The sequence below is a fragment of the Arabidopsis lyrata genome (genome assembly GCF_000004255.2).
Source record: "Arabidopsis lyrata subsp. lyrata unplaced genomic scaffold ARALYscaffold_1, whole genome shotgun sequence".
In the NCBI taxonomy this organism is placed as follows: domain Eukaryota; kingdom Viridiplantae; phylum Streptophyta; class Magnoliopsida; order Brassicales; family Brassicaceae; genus Arabidopsis; species Arabidopsis lyrata.
The window spans coordinates 11,454,111-11,476,442 of record NW_003302555.1 but is presented as its reverse complement, the minus strand read 5'-3'; the positions used below and the strand labels follow the sequence as shown (position 1 = coordinate 11,476,442).

Below are 22,332 nucleotides of genomic sequence, written 5' to 3'. Positions count from 1 at the left end.
GATTAATAATGATCAGAGAAGGAGAACATCAAAGACAGTCTAATGTGAAAAAGTTAATAAAGACTTGTTTCTTTAATGCACTTTTTTAGTGTTCTACAAATAACACAAACAGGGAATGACGAAATAATCAGAGTATATTGCAAACCGGGATACAATATCATCATCATCAAAGTTCAAAATTATCTGTTTCGTCAAAGTATAGTGGGATCTGTTTCCTTGTTAAGTAATATGCACAATGACCCGTCTGTATCACTGGAAGAAAGAATGTGATTCATCTGATCTTCTGGGAGATAAGAGTGTAGGAGTTAGAACGGACTGACCCAGTGAGCCAACTTCAACATGAATTCAGGTACAAGACGCCTTCTGTCTACACTTTTACCAATCAGTTCTTGATTGTCTCCCAGAACCACTGATACTATATCTTCAAACATCTCATCTTTTCCACCTCTCATTGGATCCTAACATAGATAACCAAGTTTCTAGATCAAAATTCAGGTTCTTGTACGACCAGACATTCATACCTCAAAAAGACTGGCTTTTGTACCTGAAGAAACAAATCCGTGTGTGTTTTCCCCTCGTAAAGGATCACTTTTGCTTTGGCCCCAAGCCTCTGGAGGGTTTCCGCAAAAGATTTACTGGATAGATTATGTAACAAAAGTTCAATCATCATATTAACCTTCTGATATACATAAGACAGACAAATACCCACAAGGCTACGAAAATTTTAACCATACCTTGCATCTGAAGGGATGGAGTAGTCATCAGTACCATGGAATAAAATAAAAGGTGGGAGGCGATCAATGATGTGTTTGAGATTCGGGTTTTGCACTACTAATTCAGGAGAAAACTGCCTTAATGATTCCTCTCCTTCCATGATGCTGAGGAAAAACAAAAGTCACACGTTAAACCGTAAAATTTCAGGCTGCTCTACTGGCCAATGTGAGTAATGTAAGCTATACCAAGATTCGAAAAGAGAAAATGCTATACCTCAGAAAGATGGAACGGTACAGCCCCCTGCTATGGAAGTGGTCCACAAGGCTCAAAAGGTTGTATCTGTAGATCACGATCACAAAGTTTGTTAAGAATAGCCAAACATATGATGGGAGGCCTTACATTCAAAATTTATGTGGCTATAGTTGGATAGAAGGCAGGAATCTACTTGCTTCGTTACGCTAATATTTGACCATTTCTTCAGGGTTCTACGAATTGCCTAGCATTTCTACAAAAGACCTTGGTGGCTAGATAGAAACTGGAGTTACACATATATGTATACTAAGGCAAGTAAAGAAACTTGTGTTAATCAAGTTCTTGACAGAAATCTGCATTCCAATGTAGCGCCATTGTCCTAATAACTGTTATTCGAACTCTGGGACCACAAGAAAGAATTTTGCTTACCCTCCAGATAGACCAAAATAAGCATTTATTTGTGAACTACTCCAAGAGACACTGTCCCCCTCCCCTGACTCTTTAATGACCTGCTCTACAATGGTGCAAGCTGCAATATGTGCACCAGCAGACTGACCCATCAGATAAATTCTACACAGGAAAAAGATCAGAAATCAGTGAGCAAGAAATCTAAAACTCAAGAACTTCGATGTCTAAGCATTGTTGACAAAAATAGTACCTGTCTGGATCACCTCCATACTCAGCAATATGATTGCAAACAAATGAGATGCCAGAAGAAGCATCCTTGACCATGTCACTAATAGAACCCTGCGGAAAATTCCTGTGTAAGAGGAGATATTGCCAATGAGATTGCGAAACACTAAATGAAAACTGATGGAATATGAGAGGAAACAACCACATTCATTCTGCCAGAAAAAAAAAAAAAAAAAACTCAAAGCATGCATAATTACCTGTAATCAATGCATGCCACAATAATATCTCTTTCTGATAACTGCTGTCCTAAGAGAGAACCCCACGCCTTATAACTGTATCAACACAAGACATTCTGTAAGATATTTGCAGTTCTTTCTCCTCGTCCTCCAATGCTTTAGAATGAAAATAGTGTCCATTGGGTATCATACTCACCCAATAATCCAGGCTCCCCCAGTGACAAACGCCACAACTGGTTTTGGTCCGTTAGAGTTTTTAGGTAGATACAAGTCAAGCCTAAAGAAACCAAAAAAAACTTATATCAACAAACAAAACACAAACCATCTACTAGTCTCTAGAGCAATCTACACATGATTAGAACGAATAATAACCAGTAAACAATTATGACCTGTTTCTTGGTTGATCTCCATAAACTATACTTCTGCGAACGTAAGGAGAGAAGAAATAGTAATATCCGACTGCAAAGTAAAGTCCAAACCTTTAGCAATGAAACTTATAGTTACTATCTCAAAAAAGAGAGCGATAGATCCCTAATTAGTAGATGTCAAACAAACCTTGAATAAAGCCTGGCATTAGAAGAAATGCATAACATCCAAGTGCCATAAATCTTGTAATCCATCTATAACCTACCCTGAATAATAGTTTGTGATCAGTGATCAATCAAATCAATAATCTTGCAAACCAAAGATCATCCCTTTTTATGAGCCAATGTCGCTGGATTCAGAAAATGTAACAGATAACGGATCTAAAATAGGAAATAGATAGATACCCAAGATAGCTAAGGAGCTTCAAACAAAGACGAGTCAACAAAAACGTCTCCGCAGCAGCGTGGCCAACCTCCAGACCAATAGTAGTTTGACGGTCGCCGCTATTACTACCACCGTCGGTTCCATTAGTACCATCGGGAAACGCAGAGAGACAGTTATCGCTGTTAGATCGTCGCCATCTATTCTGATACCAACCAGCTAATCCACCACCAGAAGACGAAGACGTCTTCTTCGCCGTGACGCCGCCGTTGTAGCTGGAAGAGCGGGAGAGGAGAGGCTTAACGGTAGCAGAAATGGTGTGGTGGTCATCACAAAATCGAGAAGAAGAAGAAAGAAGGGTCGTTGAAGGATCATCGTAAATCAAAGACTTGAACATCATTTCCGTGGATGGTGAAGATTTAGGTGGAAGATGTGAGATTTGGAGAATCTGCGACGGCATTTTTTCTCACTTCCTCCTGATCCCGATTTTTTTTTGGACTATTTTTAGGTTTTTGAAGTAATTTCCGACAAAATCGGAAGAATCCACAAGGGAGATGACAAAATTGGAGAATCAAAAATGAATTTGGTTCAAACTTTTAATATTGCTTCTTTTAAATTAAAATAAGTAACTAGAAGAAAATAACAAGTACATTGAAAACAAAAGTTACTGTGTCAGTCTTGTTTTCGTAACCAAAAAGGAGGCCAATCGAATCCACCGGTGAAAGTACTGCAAATCCATTGCAGGAGATAGGTAAATATAACATCCATAGTCTCTTAATACGTATGGCAAAAAATACAATCGATTACCTATCAGGAGTGCGTAGTACTCGTCCATCGGGACCCATATCAACAGACACATCAAGACGGATTTTGCGACCGAGTAACTCTTTACGTTGAAATTCCACAAGGGCCTAGACACAAAAGATTATATCTGTGATCATACTTTCAATTACACTAGTTATAATTTTCACAAAAAAAAGAAGTATTCTCACCTTCTGTGCTTCTTCAGAAGAAGAAAACTCAGCATAGCCATAGTTCATGAAACTACCATCTTTTTTACTAGTAACCAATCGAACATCAACAACTCTGCCAGCTGTTTCAAAGAACTTCTCGCTGTAATTAAACCATAAATATTTTATCAGGTCATGAAAATCTTTCCCCAAAGAAAGAGAGAGGAGGAATTATGTATTGGTGCTACTTACATATCAGATTTTTCAACATTGGATGCGAGATTGCCCATAAAGAGTGTCTTAGTTCCTCCCGTTGATGATGGTGGCATTGCCTGAAAGTCATAATCATAACACAAAAATTAACTACAAACTAGAAAGAGAGACTAGAACAACTAGAGTTAGCAAAAAGTTATGTACTAAGAGATAAATAAGCTTCTAGCTACAACAATAGCACATTATGCACACCCAGAGGTATACGAATTATCAAGAAAGCAACAATAAGAATCGATCCACACCTTTTTATTTGCCTCTCCATCAGATTCATTATCGCTAGAATCATCACTACTACTCTGTCTTGTATCTGCTTTAGCCTTTTTCTGTGGAGGTTTGTCATCTTCACTATCCTGCCAAAATAAACATCATGCTCATGGTTAATGTCAATGACTAGCTAAAACATAGGACATCAAAAGTCGCTCGAAAAAGATTCAACATAGGACAAATAAAATCAAGTTGTATTATTAGTACATATATATAAAGCTAATATCTGAATAAACTTGATAATCTCATAAAAGTACATAAACTAACCTCATCAGAATCTTCATCAGAGCTTGTAGCCTTGCTAGTAGCAGGAGCAGTTTTCTATTGTCATGGATAAGAGGTAATTAGAGACCAGTTTGAAAGTCATATACATGATAAAGAAAAACAACTGCTAGTAAACAACACTAGCTAGGCGGCTAGGCCAATAGAAAACCAAAGATAATAAATTTACCACCTTCCCATCTTCCAAGGATGAAGAATCATTAGCCGCAGGTTTAAGTGCAGTAAATTCCTAGTTATTTACCCATAAACAAACACACAAATAAGTATACGTAGTAACTAAATGAAAATACAGAAGAAACAGTCAAAAATACTTATGAGGTGCTTAATTGCCTCATCAGAGTCATCTTTTGAGGTCACAGAAAGAGCTGCTTCAACCTGAAAATCCGAAACACAATAAAGTTATATTAAATTTGTAGAACAAACAGGAACAGTACGTAAGATGAAGAACGAAGAAGAGAGAGTAACAAGGAGAAGCTAGAAGTTTTACTTTGGTGGTGGCCATGGAGAATTTTAGAAGAAAAGAGAAGAGCGATGATAGGTTAACTTTCGAGGGAGCTGCGTAAGATAGATTTATTTATTTCCTAGAACCGCGGCTGCAACAATATATATAGTCTTTTAGTTTAGGGCATATTTTTTAATCCTCTTTTTGCCCCGTTTCTTCGTCCGCAAGTTATTGGCCTTAGTCTCTAAGCCCAGATCCGAAAATAGAGTAATCAAGAAAGGAAAGAGTTTTTGTTTTTTTTCTTTCCGGAACCTAGCTCTCTATATAAAAAGAAGAGTAAAAGACAAAACCCTAATTTATATTGCGTCGTTTGGTGAAACTTTGGAGAATGACGATGATATGCGATCTTCCACCGGAATTGGTAGGGGAAATATTCACCAAGATTCCGATAACATCTCTGAGAACAGTTCGATCCACTTGCAAATTATGGAACGCTTTAACCAAAGAATGGGTTTTGGGCAAAGCAGTGGCAAGGCAGCCGTGTGCGGGGTTCATGACTAGGTATTCTAGGGTTTTGTCAGTAAGATTTGATCTCCAAGGAATCCGCAAAACCGATGGCGAGCTGGTGGATCCATCTAGAAAGCAGTTAGATGTATTTAATCAAGTCGAGATAATTAAAGTCTTTCACTGCCACGGCTTATTGTTATGCATCCTCAAGGACAAGTCGAGGCTCGTGGTGTGGAACCCTTATTTGGGGCAAACAAGGAGGATTAGACCGAGAACAGATTTTCACAGACACGACAGATATGCTCTCGGATACGACATCAATCATAACCACAAAATCTTGAGGTTTTTGGATGATGACCATAAAAACCTTCTTGAGTACGAAATCTACGACTTGAGCTCTAAGTCATGGAGGGTTCTCAAGATCACTCCCGACTGGTATGTAAATTTCAATCACCGCGGCGTGTCTGTGAATGGAAATACCTACTTTTTTGGTCATGAGAAAGAAGGACCTTCTTGGAAAGATTTCTTACTTTGTTTTGATTTCACAAAAGAGAGATTTGGACCGCGGCTGCCTCTTCCGTCTGGAGAACCTTATAATGAAGAGACAGTGACTCTCTCATGTGTTAGAGAAGAGCAGCTCGCAGTGCTATATGAGATGGATTGTCATGATGTCATATTGGAGATTTGGGTTACCACTAGGATTGAGTCAAACGCTTTGTCTTGGAGCAAGTTTTTGAAAGTGGATATGACACCACACTTAGTCAGTGATAGTAATGATCGGTTTACCGCTCGGTTTAACGAAGAAATTGGGAGCTTTTTCATTGACGAGGAAGAGAAAGTAGCTGTGGTTTTTGGTGTAGACGGATATGTAAAAACCAAGACCACTGGGTGCCCCACAGCTTTTATCAGTGGAGATGACGGATACTTTAAAACTGTGAGTCTCCGAGGCGCTCCCAATGTCAAGGAACCTAGTTGCAAGAAGTCCCGGACTGAGTGTTTTCCCCCACTCGTGTGTTCTTCTTTTTATCTTCCAAGTTTAGTGCAAATCAACAAACCACGCAAAAGGAAAAAAAGAGATAATTAAATAATGCATTAGTTTCTTATTCCAGTCGTCAATTATTGGTTTCGTTTCTATTTATCATGATCTAATGAAGACCTCAATTGTTTCATGTTTTTCCCAGTCGTCAAATAGTTTTTTAATTAGGAAATTGATTTGCAATACTGTCAAATGTTGATTATGTCAAGAAAATCTTGGCATTTATTCGTTCGTTGTTTCTTTCTTCCTCGTTTGGAAATACGGAGAAAAAAAATCGATTCTAGAAAACGAAATCTTCTTTCGAAAAGGTCAACCAATAAAAAAATTCAAAAAGTCTATAAATGTTGAAACTCTGGTTAAAAACCCCAAGACTTTTGGTTCTTTCATTTAAAACCCCAAGACTTTTGGTTCATGATTTTAAACCCCAGTTTCCAAAAATAGTGGATTACAATTTTAATTCTTACAGATTTTTGCATTCTCTCTTGAGATTTCTTTCTGCTATAAATTTTGACAAAATCTAAAACTCTGATATAACCCCCACTAGATTCTCTTCCTTGTTTCCTCACCAGATTTTCCGAGAAATTTGTCAGTTTCTCGGAGAATCGAAAGGTGAAAGGACTCATAAACTACGACGTCTGACACAATCAAAGGTAAATTAATCGTCTCTCCTTCTCTCTTTATCCATTTCCCCACAAAGTTTCATTTTTTCAACAATTTAGTTTTCTGGGTTTCTTTGTTTTCGTATGTTCTCGTAGGTTTTGCAAATCAATCGGCATTTTATACCAAAAAAATTCCAACTTTCTTATTCAGGGTTTTAGAGATTCTGAAAGTCTGAATCTTTTTTCCAGTCAGGTGTTGAAATTGAGAGACAATGGCGACAGTGAGTGGAAGGAGACGCAAAAGGAAGATACAATTTAGCAAGCTTTTCACATTGACAGGTGCTAAAGCTTGTTTCAAGCCAGACCATTCGAAAATTGGACGATCTGGTTTCTCTCGTGTGGTTTTCTGCAACCAACCTGATTCCCCTGAAGCTGAATCAAAAAACTACTGTGACAACTATGTGAGGACCACTAAGTATACTCTCACCACTTTCCTTCCTAAATCATTGTTTGAGCAGTTCAGGAGAGTTGCCAATTTCTACTTCCTTGTTGTTGGGATCTTGTCTTTTACTCCTCTTGCGCCATATACCGCTGTGAGCGCCATTGTTCCGCTGACTTTCGTCATTCTCGCTACTATGTTTAAAGAGGGTGTAGAAGATTGGCGCCGGAAACAGCAGGTACTTTGATTGATTGATGTTGTACTTTGAATGATTTTGCCTGGGTCGTTGTTGATTGATTAGAGTTGGATTAGATGATCTTAATAGGATGTTTTGTGTCTAAACATTGTTTGTTATCTTGTTCCGAATCAGTAGTTCTATGCTGGATTAAGCTACATTGCTCAGAACTGGAATTGACATATCATTGAATAGTTGTCTTGCTTCTGCATTAGGTTGGATTACTCTTAAATTCATTTGTAGATTGAAAAACTTCTCATTATTTGGAAATTATCATTCTTTTAGGATATTGAAGTGAATAGCAGAAAAGTTAGAGTGCACCGAGGCAATGGGAATTTCGATCTTAGGGAATGGAAGACACTAAGAGTTGGGGATATATTGAAGGTAGAGAAAAACGAGTTTTTTCCGGCAGACCTTGTCCTGCTTTCTTCTAGCTACGAGGATGCTGTTTGCTATGTAGAGACAATGAACCTTGACGGGGAAACAAATCTGAAACTTAAACAAGGACTAGAAGTAACATTGTCATTGCGTGAAGAGCTCAATTTCAGGGATTTTGATGCTTTTATCAAATGTGAGGACCCGAATGCTAACTTATACTCGTTTGTTGGTACTATGGATCTTAAGGGAGCAAAGTACCCTCTCTCACCACAGCAGCTTCTTCTGAGGGGCTCAAAACTCAGGAACACAGACTATATCTATGGGGTTGTTATCTTCACAGGACCTGATACAAAGGTTGTCCAGAATTCAACAGAGCCTCCGTCTAAGAGAAGCATGATCGAGAGGAAGATGGATAAGATTATATACCTGATGTTCCTTATGGTATTTTCATTAGCTTTTTTTGGTTCGGTTTTATTTGGAATATCAACGAGAGATGATTTCCAGAATGGCGTAATGAAAAGATGGTATCTGAAACCGGATGATTCCAGCATCTTCTTTGACCCAAAGAGGGCACCTATGGCTGCGATATATCACTTTCTAACGGCCCTAATGTTAAACAGTTATTTTATTCCTATATCCTTGTATGTGTCGATAGAGATTGTTAAAGTTCTTCAGAGTATCTTCATCAATCAGGATATCCATATGTATTATGAGGAAGCTGACAAACCAGCGCATGCACGTACTTCCAATCTAAATGAAGAACTTGGGCAAGTGGGTACAATTCTTTCAGATAAGACGGGAACATTGACTTGTAACTCCATGGAGTTCATCAAGTGTTCTATTGCTGGGACAGCCTATGGACGTGGTGTTACAGAGGTGGAGATGGCTATGGATAGGAGAAAAGGTTCTGCTTTGGTGAATCAGAGCAATGGAAATAGTACTGATGATGCTGTTGCTGCAGAACCGGCTGTGAAAGGATTCAACTTTAGAGATGAAAGGATAATGGATGGAAACTGGGTCACGGAAACGCGTGCTGGTGTCATTCAGAAATTCTTTCAATTACTGGCAGTATGTCATACAGTCATACCTGAAGTGGATGAAGATACAGGAAAGATCTCCTACGAGGCTGAATCACCGGATGAGGCAGCATTTGTTATTGCAGCAAGGGAGCTTGGGTTTGAATTTTTCACTCGAACTCAAACAACAATATCCGTCAGAGAGCTAGACCTGGTGACTGGGGAACGAGTTGAAAGGTAGGTTCATCTTTTCTTATTTGTTGTATATCATAAGCTTCTGTCCCTTTCTTACTTTTGTGAAAGTGTTCCCTTTGCAGGTTGTATAAAGTCCTGAACGTTCTTGAATTCAGTAGCTCAAGGAAAAGAATGTCAGTAATAGTGCAGGATCAAGATGGCAAACTGCTTTTACTTTGTAAAGGGGCAGACAGGTATGAATCCTGACTTTAGAAATTCAGATATAAATCTCTTTTCGAACTTAGTTTCAACTTCTTTTATCATCCAGTGTCATGTTTGAAAGACTTTCCGAAAGCGGTAGAAAGTATGAAAAGGAAACCCGGGACCATGTGAACGAGTATGCTGATGCTGGATTGAGAACTTTGATACTTGCCTATCGTGAACTCGACGAAAATGAATACGAGGTATTCACTGAGAGAATCAGTGAAGCCAAGAATTCAGTTAGTGCTGATCGAGAAGCACTGATAGATGAAGTAACAGAGAAGATTGAAAAAAACTTGGTTCTTCTTGGAGCTACTGCTGTTGAGGATAAACTTCAAAATGGGGTAAGCTAATTTATAGATAGGTGAACTTTCCAGAGTCGAACAAGAAAATTGAAATTCTTTTTTCTTTCTCTTACCTTTTATTCAGGTCCCTGATTGCATTGATAAGCTTGCTCAAGCAGGAATAAAGATTTGGGTTTTGACTGGAGACAAGATGGAGACTGCCATCAATATTGGGTATTGATTTCTTGGTACAATCTGATTATATTTACTCTTGAGCCTTGTGCATACAATCTTAGTCACTCTCTAAACCCACCTGTATATGTATATCTTTGACAGCTTTGCTTGTAGTTTGCTCAGACGAGACATGAAGCAGATCATAATTAACTTGGAGACTCCTGAAATCCAGCAGTTGGAAAAATCCGGAGAGAAAGATGCCATTGCAGCGGTAATACAAATTTTCTGAAACACTGATATGATGGGAATGGAACAGTATTACTAGTGATTATGTAGCTGAACGAATCCATTTGGCTAATTTTTTGCAGGCTTTAAAGGAAAATGTACTGCATCAGATAACTAGTGGAAAGGCTCAGCTGAAAGCGTCTGGTGGAAACGCCAAGGCTTTTGCTTTAATCATTGATGGGAAATCACTTGCTTATGCATTGGACGAAGATATGAAAGGCATCTTCCTTGAGCTGGCCATTGGTTGTGCTTCAGTGATTTGCTGCCGTTCATCACCAAAACAGAAGACACTGGTCAGTTCTTACTCTATCTTCCATCACAATTGTCATATACTTAGTGGCTAGCTAGCTTTTTCTCAACAGTCATATTGCATAGGTAACAAGACTAGTCAAAACTGGAAGTGGTCAGACGACATTGGCAATTGGTGATGGCGCAAATGATGTTGGAATGCTCCAGGAAGCAGATATAGGAGTTGGGATCAGCGGCGTGGAAGGAATGCAGGTTCGACAAAAGAATTACAAAACAACTATTTTCATCTCTTGTTGGTAAGATTTTTTCCTTGACTAATCCTAATAATTTTCCAGGCTGTAATGTCCAGCGACATTGCCATTGCTCAGTTCAGATATCTGGAGCGTTTATTACTGGTCCATGGACACTGGTGTTACAGACGGATCGCAAAAATGGTATAAGTCTAATCTACAAATTTAGATTGACACTGACCTTTAGTCTCATTATCTTTTACTCTGACTAGTTTTATCAATATTTGTCTGTTGTTATATGCAGATTTGTTATTTCTTCTACAAGAACATCACATTTGGTTTCACTCTCTTCTTATATGAGGCATACACATCATTCTCAGCGACACCGGCTTACAATGACTGGTATCTATCTCTATATAGTGTCCTTTTCACGTCTCTTCCTGTAATTTGTTTGGGCATCTTCGACCAGGATGTATCTGCACCGTTTTGTCTCAAGGTATATAATTATTCAAATCAAAACAGCTGCTTGATCTTTCAGCGATCAAGTGAATTTCTTAACCAAAGTTTTGCTTTGTTTGCTGTCACAGTTCCCCGTATTGTACCAAGAAGGTGTACAAAATCTCCTTTTTAGTTGGCGCCGGATACTCAGCTGGATGTTCCATGGCTTCTGCAGCGCAATAATCATTTTCTTTCTCTGCAAAACCTCTCTTGAATCTCAAGCTTTCAACCACGAAGGGAAAACCGCAGGGAGAGATATTCTAGGGGGAACAATGTACACATGTGTGGTGTGGGTTGTGAGTTTGCAGATGGTCTTGACGATCAGTTACTTCACACTAATCCAACATGTCGTCATTTGGGGATCCATTGTTATATGGTACCTTTTTCTGATGGTGTACGGATCCCTTCCAATAAGAGTATCTACAGATGCCTATATGGTCTTTCTTGAAGCTCTTGCGCCTGCACCTTCTTACTGGATCACCACTCTCTTTGTAGTGCTATCCACAATGATGCCTTACTTCATCTTCTGTGCTATTCAGATGAGGTTTTTCCCAATGTCCCATGGAACCATACAGCTGCTTAGATACGAGGATCAGTGCAGCAACTCTGGGAACTTTGAAATGGGGAGGCAGAGATCAGTAAGGCCTACATTGGTCATGAGGTCTCATCAGCCAGAATCTTGATAATTGATGAACGAATACCGATATTTATCTCCTCAGATGATTTGGGCTTTAGTGACTTTGCAGGATGTAAATAAGACTAATCAAAGTGTAGACTGGAGGAGATCCGGTACAAGACTGAAGAACAGAGGCTCTTTAACTGGTTTGTATAGCATAAGCGTGTAAATTCTGATTATTGCGGCCTTGACCAGTAAAAATAAAACAAGAGTTTATAGAGTTTGTCTGTCAAGAAACATCTAATTATATTAGAAATCAGGGGAAGATTTTCAGTTTAGATAAGAGCAGACAAAAAAAAAAACAATACATTTTTTTGTCTTTGTTACATTTCTCTTCTTTTGAGAAACAATGAGACTTGCTTTTGTATTCCTTAACGCTTCTTTTATTGATTCTTGATTGAATAACATAACGAACGCGGCCAGCAAATACGAGGAGTATAACCTCTGCTTTGTTATGATTTGAAATCGAAAATGTCAGAAGAATCTTCATGACGCCAGAAGCTTCCAAACAAGAACCCTTTGTTCATGGACAGTTCCTCCAACATTCCTTCAATATCTTCCATGCAATTTAGTCTTGATGAGCCATCTTCAAAGGCAAACCCATTCCCAGACCAATGCTCCTCTTTGACATTTTCCATTGTTGGTTGCAAGGTTTTTCCACATCTTCTCTTCACAAACTTCTTCATCTTCTTGGCAACTTTACGAGGGATCTTGAAGAAGACGAAGACACTGACTTGTAAGACAAGGCATTGACAGCAACATGACAGGACAACACAGTCTGCTGCAAATGCACCACAATCTTCTTCCATTACTGTGATATGCACAAAACTGCAAGGTTACAAAGATACTATAGATAGATGATATACATAGAAATGTATATCAGTATCACATGGGGTTCGAGACATATTTACCGGCATATTTAGGAATCTTGGACGTCAAAAGAACTGTAGCTTTTTAAGTTCTTGTTCCCTCTAAGACTATTCCCCAACATGAATGTGGTTCGGAGAAGGGTGCATCGGTCTTTTCTCATCTTATATTTGGCAAATCGAGTCATTTGACCAGATGTATCATGTGGCAGGTGACACACGTAATGAAAAGTTTGGTGATAACATAAAGAAGCTTGCTGTTTTATTATTAGCGTAACATTGAGAGGACGTGATAATAAGCAGTGTTACATCACAGCAGGAAGATAATAGAATCCGCATTTGTGTCCGACATAACATTTTTCTCGTCCCATTTCTCTTCTTGTTTATCCACAGATTCAGACAAGACGAAGCTGAGGACCGGCATTAATGTTTGAATCTTTTGCGGTGATCGGAAATGGTTCTACTTTGAGATATGTTTTGTGGCACAATCACTATGCTTAACCTCTGCAATATGTTCATCCACATGTATCGGCAGAGAGGAAACAGAGGATCCCAATTTGAATCAAGAAAGGTTTTGTTTCTGATATTCACACGTTTTCATCTTTGCTTATATTACTATTACGAGTGAAAGAATCTGTACTGTAGTTTTGGCTGCCAAAAGCCATTCTTCTAAACAATCTGATTTCTGCAGACTGCTGAGCTGAGTTGATGATTTCGCTTTCGCCTAGTCTCATTCCATTGGTGAGGTCTTCCTCAGCTAGACTGTCGAAAGCTCTCACAATCTGTAAAAAAATTCAATTAAGAGCTTGTTATGTGAAATTCGATTTGTAGTGAAGAAGAAAAATCTGGCTTTTAAAAAGAAAATGTCTGTACTTGACTCATTTGAGGTCTCTTTGCAGCTGAATGGCGAATACAAGCTGCTGCTGCTTCAATCATTCTGAACATTTCAACACCAACATAGTTTCTACCTAGCTTGGGATCTGCTAAAGTTGTAAACTCTTCGGTTTCAATGGCATGACTAAGCAAAGGACGAGCCTGAAACATTCAACATAAACGTTGGATTGAAGAAACAGTTCCATTCTCAAAAGTTTAAATGCTTATTTATACCATACCCATTCAACAAGGCTCTCATCTCCCAGAGGTTGGGATGTATCCACGGGCTTACGTCCAGTGATTAACTCCAGTAGAACAACGCCAAAGGAGAATACATCTGATTTTTCGGTTAATTTTCCACTTGATGCATATTCAGGAGCCATGTATCTGAAAGACATTACCAATCGTTTATTAGATGCAAGATTTGCAACATAGACAGAAAGACGTTTTGCTCCTCATGAGCAATGTCTTATGGGACCAGCACCTACCCGAATGTTCCCATAACCCGAGTTGTAATATGTGTGTTACAGTCGAGAGCTAGCTTTGCAAGGCCGAAGTCAGAAACCTACGAATAAGATTTTAAACACTGTTAAAACCCATGATCTTAATTAATCAGCAGCTTTGCAAATTCAGAAGAGCAGATGAATGTATACCAGAGCGTGGAAGTTATCCTCTAAGAGAATGTTGGATGATTTAATGTCCCTGTGTATGATACGAGGATGACCTGTCAAATTTTACCATCAAGATCATTCAAATCATATAGTCCAAGAACCATAAACTAACATCAGAGAGAATTTGATTTGGGAACTTTTATCCATAAATTTTGGAAGAGTTGCAGCAACCTACAATCTTCATGGAGATAAGCTAGTCCACGAGCCGCACCAGCAGCAATTTTTACACGTATTGCCCAGTCTAGACCCGGAGTTCCTGCGGCTAAAGACCATAGAAAGATAGTATAAGTAACTGTGGTTTGTGTTTATGATTATATCTGTCTTGAAATCTCACTTACCGTGAAGATGGAAGTAAAGGTTGTTGTTAGGGACATAATCATATATAAGCAATCTCCGGTTCTCGGAAATGCAGTATCCAACCATAGAAAGCAAATTCCGGTGATGTACCCTGCTTATGGTCTCAACCTCGGCTTTGAACTCTCGGTCACCTTGTCCTCCACCTAATTTTAATTGTTTCACAGCAACCACTCTTTCATCTGGTAAGACTCCTTTATACACACGACCAAATCCACCTTCACCCAATAGATTTTCATCTGAGAATCCATTTGTTGCTATGACAAGTTCTTCATATGAGAACAGTTCCCTCGATTGACCAAAACCACCAGGCTCTGATTGTGAAAAATATGTTTGATTGCTAGAACGATTTCCCACTAGAGGTGCGGATGACTGCGTCTTCAGAAGCCCTGAATCTGTATAACAAATATATGGAGATGAAAATCCAGAAATAATGATGATAATCAAAAATATACATAGCAATATCCATAATTATGAACTCTTGACACAAACCATCTTAATCTTTAGATAACTATGAACTCTTAGTTTAAAGTAACATGTCTTATATAAGATTCAAACCATCAATACATACAAGGAGACTACTTTCTGTCATGCTTGCCAAGCCACTTTTAAGGATGGCAAAGACTAACTTCCTAATAAAATTAGATGGGATTAAGGTTACCTGATCTTGGAGAGGAGGAATCCATAGGTGTTGGCATAACATAGCCACCACCAATGGTTGAGAGCCTCTTTTTTCGTTTCTTTAAGCACCAGACAATAACTCCAATAAGACTAAGCAGCACTAGGGCCACTCCAATACTTACACCCACAACAGCTGCTGTACTAACACCAGAATTGCTGGAATTATCTGTCACAGGAGTAGGATTGTTTCGAGATGGATTATCAGGACCTGGCACAGATTTTTGAGGAGCTAAATGCGGGGATACAACTGAGGGTGGTGGAGGAAATGTTGGTGATGAAGTCGAATTAGAAGGTAAGGGATCTGGACTTGGCTTGGGAGGTGGGAGAGTTTCCTCTGGTGGAGAAGGAGGTGAAGGATGCACAGGACGTTTTGAGTCACTTGGAGAAGGAGGTGAAGGATGCACAGGACTTTTTGAGTCACTTGGAGAAGGAGGTGAAGGAGCAGGACGTTTAGAACCCGGTGGAGGAGGAGGAGGTTTCTCAGGAAGTTTTGGATGTTGTGGAGGAGGAAGTAGTGAGGTTGGTGGGGGAGGGGAACGACGTGGAGGAAGAAGTGATGGTGGGTCAAATGTAGGTGTTGGAGGTGGATTTCTTGGAGGGTCTGGAGCAGGTGGTGAAGGAGGGCTTTCCGGTGGTGGAACGGATGGTCTCAAGGGTTGTGAGGGTGATGGGGGTGGTAAATTGGGAGACTGATCAGGTGGTGGACGTGGAGGGGGAGAGGTCTCAAGTGGTGGTGGTGATGGGTTTGTTGGCGGGCTGGGTGATGTAGTAGGAGTAGGAGGAGCTTCTGTTGGTGGAGGTGGCGGGGGAGAAGGTTCTGGTGGAGGTGATGATACAAGAATCGCCGGAGGAGGAGCTCCAGTTGGTGAAGGTGGTGGGGGAGAAGGTTCTGGTGGTGGTGATGATACTGGAGTCACCGGAGGAGGAGGAGGAGAAGACTGAGCTGGGGTGTTTGGGGTATCCGGTGGATTGCCATGAGTGGGCTCTCTAGTTGGGGAAGTGGCATTATCACCGGGAAACGAAGGCTGTGGTGGAGGCAACGCCATTGGTGGAGGCTGCTGAGACAATGGCGGTGGGGATGCCAATGGTGGAGACAGTGGCACCTGCTTCGTAGGAGCCTGTGCAGGTGTAGTCATCTAAATCCCAAGACCAGATTCTAGTCTAGTGATCAAAAACTGAATTAGCATGAAATTCGAACAATCAGCGTCACTTACTTTACTAAGAGAAATTATTAAAAAAAGAAGAAGAAACCAAAATTCCCAAGACTTGAGTATGACAGTAACCTCCAAGCACCAAACTTCACCAACTAAAAACCACACATCACTCAACACTGTTTTTATTATTTCAACCCTAAATTATTCAGACAACCATGCTTCTTCAAACACTAAACAGATAAAACCCAGATCACCAATTATGCAAATTCCAGATTACCTGATCAGATGACAAAAATGCAAACTTGTTCGGATCTGAATAAGAGCTTTTCCTTGGACACCAAAAATTTCCTCTGCTAGTCAAAACCCAAGTCTACAGTTAGCTATTAAAAAGCCTAGCTAAGTAAATTTCGTCGGTTTTTCACTTCATTGAGATTGCGTTTGCGCAGCTTGGTTTAAAAAACTTGTCAAGCCTTTTCTGGTTGATGAATCAAAAATATATTGTGCGCATCATCATCAAACACACAAGCGGGTAGGCAAATAACAAAAATCCACAAGGAACTTAAGACAATTTTTTTTTTTTTTTTGATATTTTTGTAAATGCATCATAAAGGAAAAACAATGCTTTACTACAACGTCAAATCAATGGTCAAAATAATTAGGCTTTTTTTTTTTTTCCTGCCAATTAAAAAACGAACACCTTCCGATATGAATATGATTGGTGCAAAATGGTAATTGGCGATTTCGATATGCAAATCTAGTTTTTAGTTTTTTTTTAAAATATGGTTATGTTAGTAGGGAAAATTGTGATTAATTGTGATATATGTATTATGAGTTAAATTTTTTTACCAAATCTCAAATATTTATGGCAATTGTAAAAATCGTAAAAAGATTTAGCAATTGTTACTTTAACCCTTACGTATAACTTTCAACCATTAACGAGTGACGATATAATGTTTTTTACACAAGCTTGCTATGTTTGCATTTATATATATATATATTTTTTTTTTGGTGATTTCGAATACATATAATTTAATACATTGACATAAACAATCAAAGGTCAAAAATAAAAAATGCAAGTGAAAAAAATAAAGTAACCATTGTGGTATGGGTAAATAATTCACCATTGGAATATCTAGTACATCACATATAGTACGATTGGTCCAGAAAAATGTATGTATAATAGAAAAATAATAGTTCACTCGTTGGTGGATATTAAAATTTGTGAAAGGGACACTGACGATTTTGGGACCATTCTCCACATCACTTACATGCCGATAAAAAAGAAAAGAGCAACAAACAAATAACAGTGGCAATGTGGAACCCAATTTTCATTATACAGTATTGACTTTTTATGTTCTTTATTTTTCATTTTCTATTACCACTTTTTTTTTGTAATGTAATATTGTCACATGACATGTCATCATCCTCCATCTTCACAAACTTGGGAGCTAATGGAGGATCTTGCTTTGCAAAAATAGTGTCGGTCGATTAAAATACAATCATATATGCTCTTAATCTAACTTTGTGTATAAAACCAGTCTGTGTGTGAAAAGGAAATGCACGCCTTCTTCTCCACAATCATTTCAGAAGAAGAAGAAGAGGAAGGAGAGAAGGTAAATAATACACGTGACAACATTTGGTGACTCCAGTTAGATACATCAAGATTCTGTAGCTGTTGACTCTCTCTTCTAACATTCATTACTATATTAACAGTGACAATGCACACGCGTTTAGGTGGGGTCAGAGAAAATGCATATATATAATTTATGATAACAAGAGTGTGTGATATGTTTCAATTGGGTTGCAACTACATCAGAAGTAGATTAGGAACCTCGAATTAAGATTTTCATAAGAAACTATGATCCACTTCCCTCAGTAACAACTAACAAGCATATTCTGAGTTCAGATTCATGTTTACCAGGATATCTAAAAGTTTTGTCCTACTTTGACTAGCAACCAAAAGGGAAGTTAAAAACCAGTGTGTTCATTGCACTACAAAATTGAAATTTCACTAGAAGCTTGTACCTTTTGTTTCAAGAGGAGTCTGCTTAGTTTCCAAGATTCTAGTGTTGATAGTTGAGGGACATTGAAGGTATGAGGCAACTGGACTTTACTATCTCTGTCTGTTTATCAATTGGCTTTTTCTCCTAGCGTTGATCTCAGCGGCCCAGCTCTTTCCAATTTCGGTTTGAAACTTGCCTGCATTTGAAATTGGAGCAAATGAATTTGATGAGACCAGATTATTTTACTTTACGTCTTAAATTGTAAACTAAAAGGAGTGTATGGGATGGGTTCTCTACCTGCTGTTGATATGAAAAACTCATCGAGCACTTTCCCGTGTTCTGGCACAACGTCAAGTGAGATTTCTTGGGATGGAAGTAGAACAACAAGTACAAGCGATTAGGAAGATTAAGATTGAGACTTACCGGCTTCATATTCTAGTGCCTGGAGAATCATCTCAACCTAAAACAGTAATAGAGACAAGAGTCAGTATAACCCAAGTGTATATATGTGTTGCGTAAGTAAGTTGTAACTCTTAACAACAAACAGGAACTAAAGTCATCGGTGGTTGCAAACTTGAAACCCATTAATCACCTTATCAAAGTCTTTTACAATATTTGCTTCTAAAGAAGCATTGTTCTCATACTCCAGCCAAAGTTCTGTGATCTCCTCCGCTGCACGTTGACATTAGACTTATAAAGTAGTGTTTTGGAAACCAAAACATTAAAAAGATGACAGTAGCTGAGGCGTTTATACCTCTGAGGCCTCCACCCAAAACCTCACACATCTCTTTTAAAGCTGCTTTCTCCCTCCTACTCTTTTCTTCCTTAGGCACACCATCAGATGGGGTAATATCTCCAACAATAGCTGTTCAAAAGCCAGTAAGTAGTGAGGCTTTGACAATTTGTAGGATTTAAGTAGCAGAAAAAGAGTATAAGTAAATTGAGAGAAAGAAACCAAAGTAATCAGCTCTAAACACATTTTTAGTTCCAGCTCCACAGGAAACTAAAATTTCATAAACGAATCCAAGTGAATCTGTTACATATCCTACCCTACTCAGGGATTTAAATCTATACAAGTTTGTATCCTCCAAACCACCCAGTATTTTTTGAACGAAGCTTAACTAACTAGGAGAAGAGATCAGGTTACATAGTGAATATAGGAAATATAGTGAACCTTACATTTGAAAAGTAGAAACAAATGTGTATTTACCTTCAGCGATATCATGCACAATTGCCATTTTTATACACCTGTTTAAAATGCCAAGAAAAGAAGGAAGACAGAGAAAGATCCAGTAAGCTAAAGCCAGAAAACAGAGAAATTTATTTTCTATAGCTTGACAACAAGTGCTAAATCACACTTAAAAATCAACTGTTTACGGATGGTCTTCCTATCTTATCCTTCATTCAACTTTCTGAATGTGTCTGATTCAAATGACATACACAGATACACTTACAAAAGCATACCTAAATATTGCCGCATAATAATTAGTTTAAGACAAAAAACTGTTTCAGAGCACAGCTTTTGTAATTCTGACTAGCTGCTCATATTTTTCGTTTAACTCCCACAACATTTTCACTACACCATGAGTTACAGGAATTCTCTACCAGATTAAGTCCACAAATAAGTCCGAGTCACTAACTAGCCCATAAACTCAATCTCAGTTTTTTTTTAGATACCCGTATTCTGATAGAACCAATCACTTTTTGGAAAAGAAATGTACATATATTAGCCCTCACAGAGCTCTACAGGTCGTTTATCACATACATAAGCAAAACATACTTATACACGAGGACTTCCAGAATGCAGTGTACAATCTTTAGTAGCCTTTCTTTATCATTTAAATAAGAGAGTCAAAACAATTGAGGCAAAAACTAACCTCTCTCTGTCAACTCCTGTAAGATCACTAGCTATAAGTGCCATTAGAGCCATACGGTACATATGATCAGCAATTGATTCAGATCCATTTATCCCCTGATTAATCCACCCTTTTCTCTTTGTTGTCTACATAAGAAGGAAAAGTTCACTACTTGACAATGTTGACCAATGAATATAACTATGTAGATCTCCAATTCCAAAATTGAGAGCCACTCTTAGAGTGTATCCACTGTTTTGATTTCCGTATCGGTAATAATCTATATGGTTCGACACATACCTTGAGCCGATGACACAACGTTAGGAAATCGATGGAAGATGAAACATGATTCATGGATTCCATAGAGCTAATCCCGTCGGAAGCAGGTTTCTGGCACCGGACGGCGACGATCGTCGAGCTCGGAGTGGGTTTTCCGAGGAAGAGGAAGTTCCTAGAGGAGCAATGAAGCGAGGCTAGTGACGATCGGTGGTGAAAAGGCCGGTTCAGAGGCGGCGCGAAACGTGTAGCTGGACTAATCACCGCCATAGATGATCGATTGATTCTATGCAGAAAAAAAAAAAAAAAGTAGAATTTGCTTTGGTTTCAGTGTTTTTGCTTCTCCTTTGAGAAGCGGAGACGAGAAGCTGGTTGTTCTGTGTCGGGTCGGGTTTGTCTTACCCGTGTACATCGTGACATTAGCAACCAAAAGAGCCCGGCCCAATTATTCCCATGGGCTACAATTCTTAGACAATTTGGAGATGAATTATATATTTTATATGTACTATTATAATTTATGTGTAGAATTAATCAAATACAATTTTACTATTGCTGTCTAATTTGTGTGGACAAAGTTTGTATTATTTCTCAAATGCAACTGTTTGACAAACAATTTCTTACCTCTTATATAGGTAGTTGATGTATATATATAGTTTAGATAATATCCGATTTTTTTTATAAACCTTAAACAACCTTAACTATTAAAACTAAACCCTAATTTTTCGTATCTTTTGTTTTTCCACATGACCATCCATATTGACTACTACTTGGTATCCTCTCCGCATACCTCATCCTTATGTGTGTGAAAATTTAGGTTGTATGGTGATTGTATATGGATCAACTTATTATTGTGATACCCACAGAGACATGTTTGCTCAAATAATTCAGGTTCAGAGGTCTATGCATTGTCTTTGATGGCTTCAATGTTAATGTGAGATTGTGTAGCTCCACACAATTTTGCAATTTACTAATATGTTAAAATTGTTACAAGGTTGTAGTAATTGTGTGTTTACTTTTTGGAAATTTCAATTTTCAAACATCAGTTATATATACATATATATATATATATATACATATATATATATATGAACAAATCATCAATTGTATATTTAAAATAAAATTATGACAAATCTTTGCAACCAATATATTATTAGCTGCTCCTTCAATATTCTTTAAAATCACCATAATTCGTATGCTAAAATTGCTATTTAGATTGTACTCAAAAATGCATTTTGCAATGTTTCTAATCCAAGCACATGATGTTACTCTTTCTCTCTCTTTTTTGTCATCGTAAATTTTTATTAAAAATTGGTAAAATTACATATGCAAGCGGGAAAAAAAAAAGAACCCTATAAATACTAGCCTTAAAAAGAGATAATTTTGGAAAATACTAGAAAAATATAAATCAAACCTGATAAACCTGATAAATCTACCAAAGCGAATTCGGTCGCAAGAGATATTGCCGTGAGTGTCACAAGGGAGGGTCGCACACGATCATATTTAGCTCAAGGTGGACCGATGTGGCTCCATTCCCGTATCGAAGAGGAAAAGAGAAGATGAATTTATTAGAGCATCTTTCATAATTTTAATACTCTATTTTTGGGAGGCTCTGTTTTGGTTTGTGTTTACATGCTATGTTGTCTTTGGTTTTTTGAACTATCCTTTTAATTTCAATAAAGTTTATTAGACGGTAAAAAAAAAAAAAGATAAACCCAAATACTTCCATGGTAGTGTTCAAGGGAGGAGAGCTCAAAACAAGATTTTTTC

At 38.3% G+C, this 22,332-nt stretch overlaps 7 protein-coding genes across 12 annotated transcripts; 2 read left to right on the top strand and 5 right to left on the bottom strand.

Moving 5' to 3' along the window:
* Positions 1–43: 43 nt before the first annotated feature.
* On the bottom strand, positions 44–3,141 carry LOC9326739 (probable isoprenylcysteine alpha-carbonyl methylesterase ICMEL1). Its single transcript, XM_002890631.2, has 11 exons — positions 2,606–3,141; positions 2,391–2,467; positions 2,225–2,294; positions 2,032–2,112; positions 1,857–1,931; positions 1,625–1,726; positions 1,396–1,536; positions 988–1,053; positions 735–878; positions 545–635; positions 44–458 (listed from the first exon to the last, which is right to left on the bottom strand). The coding sequence occupies exons 1-11, from the start codon at positions 3,040–3,042 to the stop codon at positions 306–308; spliced, it is 1,437 nt and encodes a 478-aa protein (XP_002890677.1). The 5' UTR covers positions 3,043–3,141; the 3' UTR covers positions 44–305.
* Positions 3,142–3,224: 83 nt separating this feature from the next.
* On the bottom strand, positions 3,225–4,565 carry LOC9329477 (nucleolin 1). Its single transcript, XM_021010709.1, has 7 exons — positions 4,524–4,565; positions 4,337–4,390; positions 4,048–4,155; positions 3,785–3,864; positions 3,575–3,695; positions 3,390–3,493; positions 3,225–3,309 (listed from the first exon to the last, which is right to left on the bottom strand). Exons 4-7 carry the CDS (start codon positions 3,859–3,861, stop codon positions 3,255–3,257), a joined length of 357 nt encoding a protein of 118 aa, XP_020866368.1. The 5' UTR covers positions 3,862–3,864; positions 4,048–4,155; positions 4,337–4,390; positions 4,524–4,565; the 3' UTR covers positions 3,225–3,254.
* Positions 4,566–5,169: 604 nt separating this feature from the next.
* LOC9329476 (F-box/kelch-repeat protein At1g24800) lies at positions 5,170–6,619 on the top strand. Its single transcript, XM_002893369.2, has one exon. It carries the CDS (start codon positions 5,182–5,184, stop codon positions 6,382–6,384), a length of 1,203 nt encoding a protein of 400 aa, XP_002893415.1. The 5' UTR covers positions 5,170–5,181; the 3' UTR covers positions 6,385–6,619.
* A 50-nt stretch (positions 6,620–6,669) lies between these two features.
* On the top strand, positions 6,670–12,960 carry LOC9326738 (probable phospholipid-transporting ATPase 12). Of its 2 annotated transcripts, none has more exons than XM_021015328.1 (12): positions 6,670–6,986; positions 7,189–7,612; positions 7,895–9,240; positions 9,321–9,431; positions 9,506–9,782; positions 9,868–9,956; positions 10,059–10,167; positions 10,265–10,474; positions 10,557–10,682; positions 10,766–10,864; positions 10,965–11,156; positions 11,248–12,960. In XM_021015328.1, exons 2-12 carry the CDS (start codon positions 7,208–7,210, stop codon positions 11,839–11,841), a joined length of 3,558 nt encoding a protein of 1,185 aa, XP_020870987.1. In that variant the 5' UTR covers positions 6,670–6,986; positions 7,189–7,207; the 3' UTR covers positions 11,842–12,960. The 2 variants fall into 2 exon arrangements, with proteins under 2 accessions (XP_020870987.1, XP_002893414.1); XM_002893368.2 differs by having other exon boundaries at positions 6,778–6,986; positions 7,185–7,612; positions 11,248–12,112.
* On the bottom strand, positions 12,268–12,854 carry LOC9326737. Its single transcript, XM_021015333.1, has 2 exons — positions 12,746–12,854; positions 12,268–12,645 (listed from the first exon to the last, which is right to left on the bottom strand). Exon 2 carries the CDS (start codon positions 12,641–12,643, stop codon positions 12,287–12,289), a length of 357 nt encoding a protein of 118 aa, XP_020870992.1. The 5' UTR covers positions 12,644–12,645; positions 12,746–12,854; the 3' UTR covers positions 12,268–12,286.
* Positions 12,961–13,173: 213 nt separating the features above from the next.
* LOC9326736 (proline-rich receptor-like protein kinase PERK10) lies at positions 13,174–18,540 on the bottom strand. Of its 3 annotated transcripts, none has more exons than XM_021015331.1 (9): positions 18,459–18,540; positions 15,260–16,454; positions 14,583–14,993; positions 14,420–14,506; positions 14,227–14,297; positions 14,062–14,138; positions 13,813–13,960; positions 13,574–13,735; positions 13,174–13,482 (listed from the first exon to the last, which is right to left on the bottom strand). In XM_021015331.1, the coding sequence occupies exons 2-9, from the start codon at positions 16,413–16,415 to the stop codon at positions 13,288–13,290; spliced, it is 2,307 nt and encodes a 768-aa protein (XP_020870990.1). In that variant the 5' UTR covers positions 16,416–16,454; positions 18,459–18,540; the 3' UTR covers positions 13,174–13,287. The 3 variants fall into 3 exon arrangements, with proteins under 3 accessions (XP_020870990.1, XP_020870988.1, XP_020870989.1); XM_021015329.1 differs by lacking the exon at positions 18,459–18,540 and adding an exon at positions 16,711–17,022; XM_021015330.1 differs by lacking the exon at positions 18,459–18,540 and adding an exon at positions 16,711–17,022 and having other exon boundaries at positions 15,260–16,440.
* Positions 17,625–20,835, bottom strand: LOC9326735 (HD domain-containing protein 2 homolog). 3 transcript variants are annotated; one of them, XR_002329842.1, is made up of 9 exons: positions 20,590–20,835; positions 20,314–20,438; positions 19,647–19,684; positions 19,191–19,301; positions 19,029–19,108; positions 18,860–18,896; positions 18,734–18,775; positions 18,459–18,632; positions 17,625–17,893 (listed from the first exon to the last, which is right to left on the bottom strand). XR_002329842.1 is itself a non-coding variant. In XM_021015332.1 (8 exons), exons 1-8 carry the CDS (start codon positions 20,833–20,835, stop codon positions 18,547–18,549), a joined length of 765 nt encoding a protein of 254 aa, XP_020870991.1. In that variant the 3' UTR covers positions 18,163–18,546. The 3 variants fall into 3 exon arrangements, 1 of the variants encoding a protein (XP_020870991.1); XR_002329841.1 differs by lacking the exon at positions 17,625–17,893 and adding an exon at positions 17,899–18,134; XM_021015332.1 differs by lacking the exon at positions 17,625–17,893 and having other exon boundaries at positions 18,163–18,632.
* Between the last annotated feature and the right edge of the window lie 1,497 nt (positions 20,836–22,332).

Excerpts from the sequence above, each read along its gene's own strand:
- LOC9326736 (XM_021015331.1), bottom strand. The coding sequence starts at position 16,415 with ATGACTACACCTGCACAGGCTCCTACGAAGCAGGTGCCACTGTCTCCA. Across the intron at positions 14,139-14,226 it reads AGGATAACTTCCACGCTCTG|GTTTCTGACTTCGGCCTTGC; the intron begins GTATACATTCAT and ends TCTTATTCGTAG. Across the intron at positions 13,483-13,573 it reads AGAGACCTCAAATGAGTCAA|ATTGTGAGAGCTTTCGACAG; the intron begins GTACAGACATTT and ends ATTTTTTTACAG.
- LOC9326739 (XM_002890631.2), bottom strand. The coding sequence starts at position 3,042 with ATGCCGTCGCAGATTCTCCAAATCTCACATCTTCCACCTAAATCTTCA. Across the intron at positions 1,727-1,856 it reads GTGGCATGCATTGATTACAG|GAATTTTCCGCAGGGTTCTA; the intron begins GTAATTATGCAT and ends CCTCTTACACAG. Across the intron at positions 879-987 it reads TACCGTTCCATCTTTCTGAG|CATCATGGAAGGAGAGGAAT; the intron begins GTATAGCATTTT and ends GTTTTTCCTCAG.
- LOC9329476 (XM_002893369.2), top strand. The coding sequence starts at position 5,182 with ATGACGATGATATGCGATCTTCCACCGGAATTGGTAGGGGAAATATTC.
- LOC9326735 (XM_021015332.1), bottom strand. The coding sequence starts at position 20,835 with ATGGCGGTGATTAGTCCAGCTACACGTTTCGCGCCGCCTCTGAACCGG. Across the intron at positions 19,685-20,313 it reads ACAGGAGTTGACAGAGAGAG|GTGTATAAAAATGGCAATTG; the intron begins GTTAGTTTTTGC and ends CATTTTAAACAG. Across the intron at positions 18,776-18,859 it reads GGCACTAGAATATGAAGCCG|AACACGGGAAAGTGCTCGAT; the intron begins GTAAGTCTCAAT and ends ACGTTGTGCCAG.
- LOC9326737 (XM_021015333.1), bottom strand. The coding sequence starts at position 12,643 with ATGGAAGAAGATTGTGGTGCATTTGCAGCAGACTGTGTTGTCCTGTCA.
- LOC9326738 (XM_021015328.1), top strand. The coding sequence starts at position 7,208 with ATGGCGACAGTGAGTGGAAGGAGACGCAAAAGGAAGATACAATTTAGC. Across the intron at positions 9,783-9,867 it reads AGGATAAACTTCAAAATGGG|GTCCCTGATTGCATTGATAA; the intron begins GTAAGCTAATTT and ends CCTTTTATTCAG. Across the intron at positions 10,168-10,264 it reads AGAAAGATGCCATTGCAGCG|GCTTTAAAGGAAAATGTACT; the intron begins GTAATACAAATT and ends AATTTTTTGCAG.
- LOC9329477 (XM_021010709.1), bottom strand. The coding sequence starts at position 3,861 with ATGCCACCATCATCAACGGGAGGAACTAAGACACTCTTTATGGGCAAT. Across the intron at positions 3,696-3,784 it reads AATGTTGAAAAATCTGATAT|CGAGAAGTTCTTTGAAACAG; the intron begins GTAAGTAGCACC and ends GTTTAATTACAG. Across the intron at positions 3,494-3,574 it reads CTTCTGAAGAAGCACAGAAG|GCCCTTGTGGAATTTCAACG; the intron begins GTGAGAATACTT and ends TTTTGTGTCTAG.